Raw genomic sequence first — 15028 nt, 5'->3', positions numbered from 1 at the left:
CTCGAAAAAGGACTGTCTTTGCTCCGACGTCTACCTAACCATAAACATCAATATCTTTCTTAAAATCAATACACAAGTATATATTTTTTAAACCTGCATATTTAGTTAATATTGCCTGCTAACATTAATGTCTTTTAACTAGGGAAAATGTGTCACTTCTCTTGCAAACAGAGTCAGGGTATATGCAGCAGTTTGGGCCGCCTGGCTTGTTGCGAACTGTGAAGACTATTTCTTCCTAACAAAGACAGCAGACTTCGCCAAACGGGGATGATTTAACAAAAGCGCATTTACGAAATGAAGCACAATCGTTGCACGACTGTACCTAACCATAAACATCAATGCCTTTCTTAAAATCAATACACAGAAGTATATATTTTTAAACCTGCATATTTAGCTAAAAGAAAGCCAGGTTAGCAGGCAATATTAACCAGGTGAAATTGTGTCAGTTCTCTTGCGTTCGTTGCACGCAGAATTAGGGTATACAGAATCTGTCTCGTTGCGAACTAATTTGCCAGAATTTTACGGAACTATGAAATAACATTGTAGGTTGTGCGATGTAACAGGAATATTAGACTTATGGATGCCACCCGTTAGATAAAATACGGAACGGTTCCGTATGTCACTGAAAGAATCATGTTTTCGAGATTCCGGATTTGACCATATTAATGACCTATGGTTTATTATATTATAGTTAAGTCTGATTTGATAGAGCAGTCTGACTGAGCGGTGGAAGGCAGCAGCAGGCTCGTAATAGTCAAAGATATATGGTTTAGAGAGAAATAGTCGACGCGTCATAATTCCTGTAATAACTTGCGGCTGAACTTGAAAGGGTTCCTTCGTATTTTACCGTTCATGTCTTCCATAGAGAATGTCTTGATCTACTTCAAATAAGGTCTGTGTTTTGTGCTTAAACCGCCGTAGCATTTTGATACCCATGTAAATCTCACTAGGTAACGTTTGTCAACATATTTTCATAAATCCACTCTACAAAAAAAATGATCTTCGCTTATATTGATCAGAGTTATATCCTATGGATATCTACACAGTTATAAAATTGGCAAGGTGGTGTAAGCCTAAACCAAACACAAACCTTATTTTAAGTTAATCTAAAAATATCCTATGGAATAAATGAAGGAACCGCTTTTCAGATTTTGCTAGAAGGTGTCATGGGAATTATGACTCGTACTTTGTTAGTCAATTCTTACCATGCCCATTATTAAAATAGGATTTCCTGCATATAGAAATTACAGTTTTTGTTTTCAGCATTCATCACAGGTAACTTAAACTGTATTTTTATTATTCAAACAGTTGAGAGTATTTGTCTCCTAAGCAGACTCTTCAGTATCGTTGTCACTTCAGAGCTGTGTGTGTGTGTGTGTGTGTGTGTGTGTGTGTATGCATGTATATATATATATATATACACACACATATACACATATACATACATACATACATACATACATACATACATACATACATACATACATACATACATACTAAAAAAAAATCCTAATGATAATCGGCAGATTAAAAATCAGGAGCGGCTTTTTCGGCCCGCAAATAATCGGTATTGAAAAATCATAATCTGTCGACCTCTAGTACAGATTGTCTAGCCCAACTGATTTGTAGGGATCCTGATTTTGAAGCCCTTTCAGAACATCAGATGTCTGGATTTGAGTGAAGGAGAACCGGGGGGGTGTACAGAGCTGAAAGAAATGCTTATTAAAATTCAAATATAGCAAATTTCTGTTTGAAAAAGCTAGCCTTTGCTTTCCTAACTGACTATGTGTATTGATTCCTGAGTTCCCTGGAAAGTTGCATATCGCGGGGGACTATTCGATGCTAGTGCAGTCCACCACAGGGTGTTTATGTGCTGGTCAAGGGTAGTCAAGTCTGGAGTGAATCAAGGGCTATATCTGTTCTTAGTTCAACATTTTTTTGAAAGGGACATGCTTATTTAAGATGGTGAGGAAAGCACTTAAAGAACAACCAGGCATCCTCTACTGACGGGATGAGGTCAATATCCTTCCAGGATACCCGGGCCAGGTCGATTAGAAAGGCCTGCTCGCTGAAGTGTTTTAGGGAGCGTTTGACAGTGATGAGGGGTGGTCGTTTAACCGCGGACCCATAACGGACGCAGGCAATGAGATCCTGGTTGAAGACAGCAGAGGTGTATCTGGAGGACGAGTTGGTCAGGATGATATCTATGAGGGAGTCCATGTTTTTTTGATAATTTGTGTGAGACTGATCTAGCTTAGATTGTAGGACGGCCGGGGTGTTAAGTATATCCCAATTTTGGTCACCTAGCAGTATGAAATCTGACGATAGATGGGGGGCAATCAATTCACATATGGTGTCCAGGGCACAGCTGGGAGCTGAGGGGGGTCTATAACAAGCGGCAACAGTGAGGGACTTATTTCTGGAGAGATGGATCTTCAAAAGTAGAATCTAGAACTGTTTGGGCATATACCTGGATAGTAAGCCTGCAGAGTTCTGTCAATCTCCACAGTAGATTGCAATTCCACCCCCTTTAGCAGTTCTGTCTTGATGGAAAATGTTGTAATTGCGGATGGAAATTTCAGAATTTTTGGTGGCCTTCCTAAGCCAGGATTCAGACACGGTCAGGACATCAGGGTTGGCGGAGTGTGCTAAAGCAGTGAATAAAGCAAAGGGAGGAGGCTTCTGATGTTACCATGCTTGAACCTAAGGCTTTTACGGTTACAGAAGTCAACAAAATGAGAGCGCCTAGGGAATGGGAGTAATGTTGGGGGCTGCAGGGCCTGGGTTAACCTCTACATCAGAGGAACAGAGGAGTAGAATGAGGGTACGGCTAAAGGCTATAAGAACTGGTCGTCTAGTGCATTGGGAAGAGAGGAAAAAAAGGAGCAGATTTCTGGGCGTGGTAGGATAGATTCAGGGCATAGTGTACAGACAGGGGTATGGTAGAGTGTGAGTACAGTGGGGGTAAACCTAGGCATTGAGTGACGATGAGAGAGGTTGTCTGTCTCTGCACCAGTTAAGCTAGGTGCGGTCTCCGCATATGTGGGGGGGGGACAGGCAATCTGAGGCATGTTGAGCAGGACTAGGGGCTCCACAGTAAAATAAAACAATGGGAGCTGCCCTAAACAACAGTATACAATGCATATTGACAGAGAGGCATAAAGCAATCACCGGTGTTGATTGGGAGAGCTAAGACAACAACGGGTAAACAGCTAAGACAACAACGGGTAAATGGCGATGAATGGGCAGAGAGGGTCAGTTAGCTACACACAGGGCCTGAGTTTGAGGCTGGGGCAGACGGATAAACAAAGTGAAGTACCGTGTTAATATACAGTCCAGCAGGCATCAGCTGTGTAGCCGAGTGATCATAGGGTCCAATGAGCAGCAATAGATGAAACAGGGAGCCGTTCGGGAGTTGATTACTACGCTAGGCGAGCGGGAGACACGGCGTTCAGGAAGCTAGCGGGCCGGGGCTAGCAGATGGATCATTTCCAACATCCACGACGCAGAGGTCTGTTGAGAGCACATCGGCCAAATTACGTCAGCAGACCAGTCGTGATGGATCAGCGGGGCTCCGTGTCGACAAAGGGTCCAGGCCAATTGGCAAGAGAGGTATTGTAGTTGGTGTACTTCGTTTGCTAGCCGGGTGATGGGCCTAGCTCGAGGATAACTGGTGCATGCTTCTGGACAAGGGCGTTAGCCACAATAGCCACTCGGTAGCAGCTAGCTAGCTGCGAAGATCCGGTGTAATGGTCCAGAGCTTGCGGCAGGAATCCAGTGATGAGGTGGGGGAAAAAGCAGTCCGATATGCTCAGGACTGATATCGCGCTGTGCACACTGGCAGGTATTATCCGGGCTACTGGGGCTAAAGCGGCTGGTGTCCGAGCTAAAGGTTAAGACCGCTAGCAGTGGCTAACAATGACTAAATAGCTAGTAGCTAATTAGCTGGCTAGCTTCTGATGGAGGTTCCAGTTATAAGGTCTAAAAAAAAAAAATTTGCAGATCCGTACCACATTGGGTGAGGCGGGTTGCAGGAAAGTATATTTAATTCAAAAATGGAAAAAAAAGACAATGAAATGTATACAAAAAAACTAAAGACTGAATATTTACATGGGACAAAAACGTTTTACTGCTGCGCCATCTTGGAGTTGCTGTAAGTACAGAAATGGTTTGCTCACTAGGAAATTAATATTCAATTATTCAGTGACAGCTGTGTTGAGTTTGTGACGGCAACTATGTGAAATTAAAAAAGTATTATAGACACTATGTCCTGGGATTTCCAATGATCTTCCATGTAGAAGAACCCCTTACCTTCTAACAACTCGTGTAGCTTATGAGTGTCAGAGCAAAAGATGTGCATAATAATCGCAGCTGTTCATAGATGGCTTTTAATGGTTTATAGCTGAAATCATTGACTCTACAGAAGTTTTTGGAGAAAAAAAAACAAAAAAAAAACAGGCCCCTTGTCACAAACACCGCTGTACCTCAACCCCCCCGTTAATCACTGACGAATGAATGTTTGGTATCTACAGATGCAGAAGAAATAAACTAATCCAATTAGTGGGTGGGGTTATATCCTTCCTGTTTGGCCCTGTCCGGGGGTATCGTCGGATGGGGCCACAGTGTCTCCTGACCCCTCCTGTCTCAGCCTCCAGTATTTATGCTGCAGTAGTTTGTGTCGGGGGGCTAGGGTCAGTCTGTCATATCTGGAGTATTTCTCCTGTCTTATCCGGTGTCCTGTGTGAATTTAAGTATGCTCTCTCTAATTCTCTCTTTCTCTCTCTCGGAGGACCTGAGCCCTAGGACCATGCCTCAGGACTACCTGACATGATGACTCCTTGCTGTCCCCAGTCCACCTGGCCGTGCTGCTGCTCCAGTTTCAACTGTTCTGCCTGCGGCTATGGAAGCCTGACCTGTTCACCGGACGTGCTACCTGTCCCAGACCTGCTGTTTTCAACTCTCTAGAGACAGCAGGAGCGGTAGAGATACTCTCAATGATCGGCTATGAAAAGCCAACTGACATTTACTCTTGGGGTGCTGACTTGTTACACCCTCGACAACTGTGAATATTATTATTTGACCATGCTGGTCATCTATGAACATTTGAACATCTTGGCCATGTTCTGTTATAATCTCCACCCGGCACAGCCAGAAGAGGACTGGCCACCGCTCATAGCCTGGTTCCTCTCTAGGTTTCTTCCTAGGTTTTGGCCTTTCTAGGGAGTTTTTCCTAGCCACCGTGCTTCTACACCTGCATTCCTTGCTGTTTGGGGTTTTAGGCTGGGTTTCTGTACAGCACTTTGAGATATCAGCTGATGTAAGAAGGGCTATATAAATACATTTGATTTGTATAACGCAGGAGTACGTAGCTCTAACACACGTTAGAAGTTCAAAACACTCCGGTGATACGGTGGGACTCATTGGGTTAAAGGGACAGTGCTTTATTTTGAGACAGGCTTGAATATGTAGCCTACGTTTGTCGTCTAACTACGTTAAAAGATAGTAATGCAAATTATTTTGTAAAGTGGTTTCTTGTGTCATACAATGCTGTAAAAATGGTGTTAGACCATTTTTTACTTTTGGACAAGTAAAAAAAAAAATGTATCCTTACTTGTCCAAAGGACAAGTGGCAATAAAAAGTTAAGTCATGCCCTGCTTAACTTTAAATAAATTATATCTAGCTAGAAGAATAACTACTTAGACTTACTTCTTGAAAAGGTTGCTGCTGGCTGCCACCTGCCGCTGCCGGATGCAAGATGTATGGGACAGAAGCTTGGAGGGGGATGAAAGCTGCAAATCCACTGGCTAGTGCAAGTGTAGCTAGCTTCCTACCTTGTCGAAGTGTGCTGTGCATATGCCATATCAAACAAAGTGATTGTTCTGATGGAAGACCGTGCAAAGAAACAATTGCTGCTTTGCAGCCAGCTACTGCACAATCTCTTGCTTTTGGCCGTGGATAACTAGATACCTCTCCTGTGAATGTCAATATGAGGAGTACCAGTTTGATAGGGCAAGACCAGCAGCAGGAGGAGATAGGCAAATGAAAGATGAACTATTACAAATCAGACCGCTGGGTGATGATGACGGGCTGAAAACACAAGGGCATTATTATAAAATTCACAATTTCTTGTTATTTCGACCTCCGTGTGGACATAAAAATAAAAAAAGGAAAAACATGTTTAACAGCACTGTGCCTTTAACTTGATCTCTATAGCTTTGTTTTCCTTTTTGGTTGATTTTATACAAATTGAATTGTCTGTGTGTGAATTGTGTATAAAACAGAATAAACAGTTTGCAAAGTCACTTTCTGACTACTTCTTCCATGTGCAAACATGTATGGATTTACCCAATATCCCTTTGCGTCACATGCTTGTGTTGGGGAATTCTGAGCCATCTGCCTTTGAAATCAATGACACAGTCTGCGCGACAAACAAAAGTCTGCAAGCCTTGCTAACACAGGTTCTCAACTCAAAATACAAGGGTTTCTTTCCCTTCATAAAGGCAAAAAGGATAGCCAATGTAGGGCTGTTCCTTGTTCCGCGCAACGGCAACTGCTTAAAATGTAAAATAATTATTGTTCTGACACTGCAATAGTCAATAGCGGACATGCAGAGCAAAAGAGAAAGGAATGTATCAATCCTTTTTTTTTTTTTTTACAGAGCATGTTTTGGAGTAGGCCTAGCCTGTACAACCCACTTCACCAATAAAAATGACTGATGTTCCAGACTAGGCTAGATTTAGCTGAAAAAAGGCCTTGTGGTTGACAAGCTCATGTCAATATCGGTCCTGAGAATTTACATACAGTAGCCTAACGAGTAGGCTAGCCTAATGTTAATCTCGTTTCACAAACACACTAGAGATCTCTTCAGTCTCCACAGATTTGGGAAAATCTGCATTTTGAATTTTTGCCCCCAATTTGTGGAACAATATACAGAGTTAACTGCAGTTACATGTGCTGGTGCCACTCAGGCAGTTAAAATTATTGATTAAGGACCTCTATGTAGTTGAATGTGATTGCTTTTATTTTATATGTGTTTGTTATTGTGTGCTGAATTATATATTTTTATACACGTGTATGTTTTTATTGTAATGTATACAGGGCTCTAGTAAAATAATTGGAATCTCAATGTGACCCCGTTTAAATAAAATGTAAAATCTGAACAAGCTATTCAGTAACAACTCGCCTCTTGCGTCAGTCACCCAGCGAGAGACCATTGAGAACGTAACAAAGTAACCTACTGCACAGTCTATTAATAAGATGGTAACACCATTCAGTGACTTAAGGGTTTTTCATAGTGAAAACTGCAACAAAAAAAAGGCTACTTCAATGTACATATAGGCCTAATGAACAATTACATAGTAACTTGCATTAAAAAGTACCAATTCAATAAACGTAATTTAGCCTGCCCATCTGCTACAGCATGTCAGTGTCTCATTGTTCAAGAGGTTTGCAAATAATTTATATTTTTCTAATTGTTGTCAATTCCTTTGGGTCTTCTTTTTCACCATGCTCATCTCACTCGGACTGTGCTGTGCAACTATTTGCAATGCATCAGTGCTACAATTTTATCATAACTGGACAAAAGTGTTCAAAACACCACTCAACTTTCCCGACAGGTAATTTGGCCTACTAGGCTATTAAACCTAGTATAATTTTTTTTAAATAAAATGTCCTATAGCTTTTCCTGGGATATCACGAGTAGGGGAATGGCCTATTGCAGAGAGGCTTGTGTATAGCCCATTGTACACGAAAACAGCTGGAAGAGAAAGGCAATTTTTTTAGAGATTAAAGTTTAATAGTCACATGTACAACGTCCATAGGGGGAGCAGTTAATCTGACTAGTGGTGGCTATTCAGCAGCCTGATGGTCTGGGGGTAGAAGCTATTGGCTAGTCTAACAACTTGCCATGATGCTTCTATACTGCCTGCGTCCAGCTGATGGAAAAGGGGAGAACAGGCCATGGCTCAAGTGACTGGGGTCCCTGATTATATTTTTCGCCTTCCTGTAACACCTGGTGTTGTAGGTGTCCTGGGGGCAGGCAGTGTGCACCCAATGGTGCGTTTGGCTGAGCGTACCACCCTCTGTAGCACAGCGGTGTAGTTGCCGTACCAGGATGTGATGTAAGCCGACAGTATGCTCTCGATGGTGCTCGCGACAGACAGAATTTCTTCAGCATCCTGTGATTGAAGAGTAGCTGGCGTGCCTTCTTCACAATGGTGTCCATGTGGTTTGACCATTTCAGCTCCTCAGAGATGTGAATGCCGTCAGAGTGCCTACCTCCTCCCTGTAGGTCATCTCATCGTTGTTGGTTATCTGGCCTACTACAGTCGTGTCATCAGCAAACTTAGAACTGTGTGAGGCAACACAGTCATGGAGGTACAGGAGGGGAATGAGGATGCACCCTTGAGGTGCCCCTGTGTTGAGAATCAGATGTCTAAATTCACCACCTGGGGGCAGCCCGTCAGGAAGTCCAGGACCCAGTTGTATAGAGAGAAGTTCAGTCCCTGGGCAGGATGCCTTCTGGGCCGCAGCCTTCAAAGGGTTAACATATTTGAATGACTTACACATGTCCTCCGTGGAGACCATAAGCACATAGCCCTCGTTGTCCTCAAGGGCTCTCCTCGACCGCTCAAAGTCGTCGTTGTGCTTGAAGCGTGAGAAAATGTGTTCAGCTCCTCCGATAAGGCTGCATTGGTGTCAGCGACGTGGCTGGCTTTGTAATCTGTGATCGTTAGTAGCCCCTGCCAAATATGCCTTGTGTCTGACCCGCAGAATTGCTAATCCACTTTCTCCCTATATATGTATTTCGCCATCTTGAACGATCTGCATAGGTCGCATTTGTACTATTTAACCATAACATTGTCCCCAGTCACTTTAGCGTGTTAATAAGCAGCATCTTTCTCCTTCAGTTTCCCTACAGGCTGCCATCAAGCCACATTTTTTGAGTCAGGTAAGTTTTGAAAGACTATCAGAATCACATCTATGAATTGTTTGATGAATCCAGTGACTGAGTCGGCGTATTCATTGATGTTATCCCCAGAGGCTAACCGGAACATATTCCAGTTTACGTGATCAAAACATTCTTGTAGCATGGATTCTGATTGGTCGGACCAATGCTGTACAGACCTGACCACCGGAACTTCCCTCGAGTCTGTTAGTAGGAGGGAGAAGCAAAATGGAGGTGTGGTCAGATTTACCGAAAGGAAGATGGGAGCGGGCCTTATACCTGTGTCGAAAGAGTGTCTAGCAGTGATCAAGCTCAAAAAGCTACCCTATTGATGCCGTTTTGTACAAAACTATAGCCTAAGGCCTAGGTTGTAAACTGCAGTGAATAGCCATTGTCATTTCAATAATCGCTCAAAGGCCTGGCGTTTTGAATGCTTAATTTTCTAGCATGCCTGATTAGGCAACCATTTGGATCAGTTATGGGTCTTTTCTCTGTAGTTTAGCCTACAAGGTCCAAGCAGATTAGCAGGCCATTAATATGGTGCATTTTGTCAGGACGTATAGGCTAACAGAAATATGTTAATGCAGGGATTTCTAGTGGTGTGGAGTAAGTTGCATCCATAGGTTTTCCAGTTTGGCTTCTGTTTCAAAAGCGTTCGAAAATGAGGTAGATACAATGGTCACCAACGGTTATACATACGAGTTCATAAAAACATTGTCCTATACTAACTATAGGTCTACTCTGGTCGACATTTTGGATAAAGATTGAGCTCTCAAGGCTAATAAAACAATAACCCTCATGAGAATTCGGGAGTAGAACACTAACAGTTAGCTAGCTGGCATATACATCAGTCCCCCTATCGAGACGTATTGTGAATATTTGTTGTGACCTCGGAAATATGATCCATACATACATAATTAGGTCTACTAGCTAACTTAACTTCATATTATACAAGCTTGCAACATACCACTGACATTCTCTCGAAACTTAGCTATAGCTTGGATTGAATCTGGCTTGTAATTATAGTTACAAATTGGCTTAGCTGTCAAACTAGCGTCACAGCAGCAACCGGCAGCAGCACCAAAAGCAGATATTGATATGTTTGTTAGATCGCTCCGGTTAGCTTTAACATTAGCTGTCGAGCTGATGCTATCATTAGCTAACCAGTCGGTTAGCTAGCTTAATAGCATTAAATGGAGTTAGTAGTTAATGTACGGCAGACATTAATATTGAAAAACAAAAATGACAATTTCCATGAAATTAGCCAGTTAACACCTAACTAGATGCTACATTTCATAACTTTAGCTAGTTGAAACAACACATCCCCCACATTCTACTTCTGGCCCTCTGTACCTAGCTAACGTCAACTAGCGACACACGACAGGCGTCAAGCTATGAAAGACCGGGGGCTATTGTACATTTCATTAGCTGTACCAAGCTAGAGCTAACTACATAGCTATGTTTATTATTCATAACTAGCTAGTTAACGCTTACCCCCAAAATCCACAGGAACAGCGTGGTGGCGGCTTGCTTCGTTCACTGCCTGTGAAACCCATGGTTGTCTCCAGTCGATGGCTAGTTAACGTTAAATAAACGTAGGGGACACCGGGGATTGGGTTGCGGCCTAGTTATGGTACTGTAGAGAGATTCCAAGACACGAACTAAAGAAATAACATCCACAGTAAAAACTAAAATAAAAAATATCCGGATGAAAATGTCAACGAACATGGAGTGCTATCCCGACACGAGCGGCCGCTGTCAACCATACCGTTTTTAATTGATAATGTATAATTAACGGCCGCGGAAAGTCCGACGGACCGCACCGGGTGAAGGCGGAACCAATGCGGAAAAGATTGCTGGTGAATATCGAAACCTTTGTGATATGCACGCGCGTCTAAATACCGAGGTAAAGTTGGTTTTATATTCACACATTCGGACATTCAACTGTCATTCGCCAAAAGCCATTTAAAAATGTAAAAATCAGTAACTAATTCACCGTTTGTCACAGAATCATCGAACTAGATACGATGTATTCTATAAATGTCTAGCATACGTTTACAACCTTTGTTTTGAGTAGAAATTCCAGTTTTGACTTGATAGAAATACATATAATCTATAAAATGCAATTTAAAGCGGTATAAATAAATAACTAATTCACCGTTTGCCACAGAAACATACAACTAGGTATGATTTATTCTATACATTTCTAGCATACTTTTACAACCTTTGTTTTGAGTAGAAATTCCAGTTTTGACTTGATGGAAATACATACAATTTATAAAATGACATTTAAAGTGGTATAAATCAATAACTAACTCGGTGATTGTCACAGAAACATCAAACTAGGTATGATTTATTCTATAAATGTCTAGCATACTTTTACAACCTTTGTTTTGAGGATAAATGTCAGTTTTGATTTGATAGAGGGCATGTAGTCCGTCTAGAGGGCGCAATACTTTTTTTATCAGGGTTATCCTTGTATTATTGCACTAATGTTCTATTATCATGACTCTATTTTATTATTCTACTATGAGCGATACTAGATACATACTATGACAGCAATTCACTGTAATATGTACACACGTTGTATCTGGCACAAGTGACGAGTAAACTGATTTGATTTTCAAAGACTGCCATTATTGTAATGTTTGATATTACACCAGGGGCGGAAATCCCAGGGGGGACAGGGGGACACATCCTACAAATATGATTTGTCCCCCCCAATATATCACTGTAAACATAACTATGTAATTTAAATAATATTAATAATACGCAATGAAAGCAATTGTGCTGATTATAGACACTTAATAGCGCGTTTTTAAGTTTCAAAAGATTGTGACCCCCCACCCTTTTCCTCACAATGGTTTGATCCACTGCCAGTTCCTTAGCTTGCTAGGTAACAGAGGGTTCGTATCTACTGTCTGAAAGGCACTCAATGCGCGTAACTGACGTGAGGTTAATCCAGTCAATCTCGCCATAGCAATGTTTTGTTTTATGTTGGCAGGTTTCATACACACACTAGCTGAATTTGCAGAGCTAGCGCGCAAATATTAACTATTAAGCTAGCTAGTACCTATTCCATTTATGTTGCGTCGTCAAAGATGGAATCTTTGGTATCAATTTATTCCAAGATCAGCATGCAGATGTAAGTTAGTGCTTCAAAGTCCCTGTGATAAGGTTAGTGATAAACTGAAGTCCAAACTGAACAGAACTACACTCTCTTCTACCATTGTCTTAAATATGTTTAATGGTCTCGTTGCAAAAGCTAAATTGTCGCAAGGGAACTTTTATTTATTTATTTTATTTCACCTTTATTTAACCCCGGTAGTAAAGATTATAGCAAACACCACTGAAACGGAATTGGTGCTCGCTAGCTTTGCAAATTCAGCTATTGTTGGAAGCCAGCCAATATGAAACAAACTATTAATATTACAAAAGGTTGCAGCATATGTTGTGTAAATGGTGAACTCATACAGCTGTCAACTCTTGTCACTGCAATCCGTTTCACATTTGCTAAGCTACCTTTTAGATCGAAGCCCATATAGAATGATAGAAGATAAGATGATAGTAGCCCATCTCCTACTGTAAATAACCTACACACTGTGTGTGTAGCCAGCCAGGTAGAAAAATGGCAGAAAAAAGACGGACATCAGAGTATTTTTCAGTACACCAAAACGCAAAATAAGAACCCTAGTAGCCTAATATCTCAAAGACTAGTTGATAAAATGTTAATAAGAAAGAAGTGAAATGCTAATGGAAATGTTTCACAATGATGTCATTAGGAAGAGCAGGCAGCAGATGGCACACAGACAGCAGAGTTGGGGACAGATATGCAGGGACAGACTGGCAGAGACAGGGAGTCTAAGGTAAATTTGTTGAGTCTTTGTTTGGCAACATTATGAAAGGTTCTCAATTTTTTTTACTTGTAAAATAGGAACATAATTGGAAAATGCCATGGATACCCCCACTCTCAACTTAAACTGGTGACTGAACTAAGATTTGTTAAAGGCAATGGTATTGCTGTTGTGATTAGTTGTGTAGTTTTGGGTACCGGTAGTTAGGAGTACGGCAAACACCTTATTTCTTTGGTTCCTCAATATATATTTACCATATTACAACGTAGGCTATGTGTTACAGCACTACTTTTGGTGTCCCCCTCAGGAATTGCTCTTGAGAAAATTTCATGTAATTGTCCCCTCCAAAGTTGATATCAGATTTTCGTCCCTGATTACAACATTGATGTGTGATATCTTTTTATCAACGCATACGTTTTTTGCAAATGTATTCCTTTATTACTATATGATTTTTATTGCCTGAATACTCAACGATGATTAACACCTCAGTTATGTGTGCTTCTGTCAGGGTTGTGGTCAAATGCATGTCATTTAAAGTCAATTTAGCAATTGAACAAAAATCCAATTCAATTTGAAAATGTTCCTAATTGCAAAAGCATGTAACATAATTTGGGTATTACAGAACTGTAATTTACAATTTATAATCCTGTTTTATGTTTTTAATACTGCAGATTGAATGCTCTTTGTGCCAGAGATGGTACCATTCAGCTTGTCTGGGAATGACAAAGAAGGATTTCAACAAAGCCAAAATAGAAAATGATTTGCTGAGAGAGAGGGCCCTTTGCTGAGAGAGACATAAATAAATTACTGTTGTGCCTTGTAACTAATTTAAAATGTGGAACTGTTGCACTAAAAATGCAAACATTGATTTGGTATACAATTTAAGATTGTTTACATAAAGTTGTACAATGTTTACATTGTCTAACTTCATATAGAACAAATTGCACTTGAAATTAACATTTATTTAAAGCTATAGCAAGTAACTGCATATTTTCACTTTTTTTCTGAGTCAATCACTGAATTAGTTATTGATTTCTTCATCTCTAAATGCAATATTTGAGATTTTATGTATTTCCATCAAATCAAAACTGGATTTTTTATTCAAAACAAAGGTTGTAAAAGTATGCTAGACATTTATAGAATAAATCATATCTAGTTTGATGATTCTGTGACAAAGGGTCAATTAGTCATTGATTTATACTGCTTTAAATTGCATTTTAAAGATTGTATTTTTTTCCATCAAATCAAAACTGGATTTTTGAATCAAAACAAAGGTTGTAAAACTATGCTAGACATTTATAGAATAAACAATATCTATTTTTATGTTTCTTTGACAGTCAATTAATTTTTGATTTTTACAATTTTAAATGGATTTTGTCAAATGTCTGTTGAATGTCTGAATGTGTGAATATAAAACCAACTTTACCTTGGTTGTCTAAATGAGCTATTTCACAGGAATTAATACCACAAAGTTAAATATGAATTTATATTGTATGACGTTCTTGACACCACCTCAGTCAAATAGTTTTTCTCCGATGATGAAAATGGAGTCAGCCATTCAATATTGCCAATCTCTTCTATATTTTAACTGTTTGTTATTAATATTTTGCTATCTTCTTTAGGTCTAATAAGTAGTACACTGACATTATCTTGCTTATTTGATAGCATATGCACAACCATTGGCAATTTGTCGAAACTCAAATCATAGCAGAGTGACAAACATCTAGAATGCTATTCAGGTAAAGAAGACAAAATAATATTCTCTTGCCACAATAATGTGACTGACAACTGGGTAAAATAGAAGGGAACTCAGTTGGACATAACCACATCGAACAAGAAACAATATAATCAATCAAATCTATTTATAAAGCCCTTTTTACATTAGCAGATAGTGCAAAGTGCTTATACGGAAACCTAGCCTAAAACCCCAAACAGCAAGCAATGCAGATGTACAAGCACAGCCATTAGGAAAAACTCCCTAGAAAGGCAGGAACATAGGAAGAAACAGCCAGGAGTCATCAGGCCAGGTAGTCCTGAGGCATGGTCCTAGGGCTCAGGTCCTCCGGGAGGAGAGAGAGAGAGAGGGATGGGAGAATTAGAGGGAGCATACTTAAGTTAACACAAGACACCAGATAAGACAGGATAATTACACCAGATAGGACAGACTGACCCTAGCCTCCTGGCACATAGACTATTGCAGCATAGATACTGGAGGCTGTGACGGGG

The 15028-nt window shown here is 40.5% G+C and overlaps 1 protein-coding gene and 1 long non-coding RNA gene across 4 annotated transcripts in view; one reads left to right on the top strand and one right to left on the bottom strand.

Moving 5' to 3' along the window:
- The window catches only part of LOC115202802 (AN1-type zinc finger protein 3), a 57186-nt gene extending 46303 nt beyond the window's left edge, over nt 1-10883 (bottom strand). Inside the window, exon 1 of one of the 3 annotated variants that reach the window (XR_003880064.1) lies at nt 10443-10790. Coding sequence is in view for 2 of the 3 variants with exons in the window: in XM_029766839.1 (XP_029622699.1) it covers nt 10443-10504 (62 nt within the window). In the remaining variant the exon portion in view is untranslated. Of the gene's footprint in view, nt 1-10442 lie in introns of all 3 variants that reach the window. The other 2 variants (XM_029766839.1, XM_029766840.1) reach the window with 2 other exon arrangements.
- A 1890-nt stretch (nt 10884-12773) lies between these two features.
- LOC115202684 (uncharacterized) lies at nt 12774-14285 on the top strand. Its single transcript, XR_003880016.1, has 2 exons — nt 12774-12814; nt 13474-14285. It is a non-coding gene; the product is annotated as an uncharacterized LOC115202684 (long non-coding RNA).
- The last annotated feature ends 743 nt before the right edge of the window (nt 14286-15028 follow it).

Source organism: Salmo trutta, chromosome 12 (genome assembly GCF_901001165.1).
Source record: "Salmo trutta chromosome 12, fSalTru1.1, whole genome shotgun sequence".
NCBI classification, from domain to species: domain Eukaryota; kingdom Metazoa; phylum Chordata; class Actinopteri; order Salmoniformes; family Salmonidae; genus Salmo; species Salmo trutta.
This window is presented reverse-complemented; position numbering and strand designations above follow the sequence as displayed.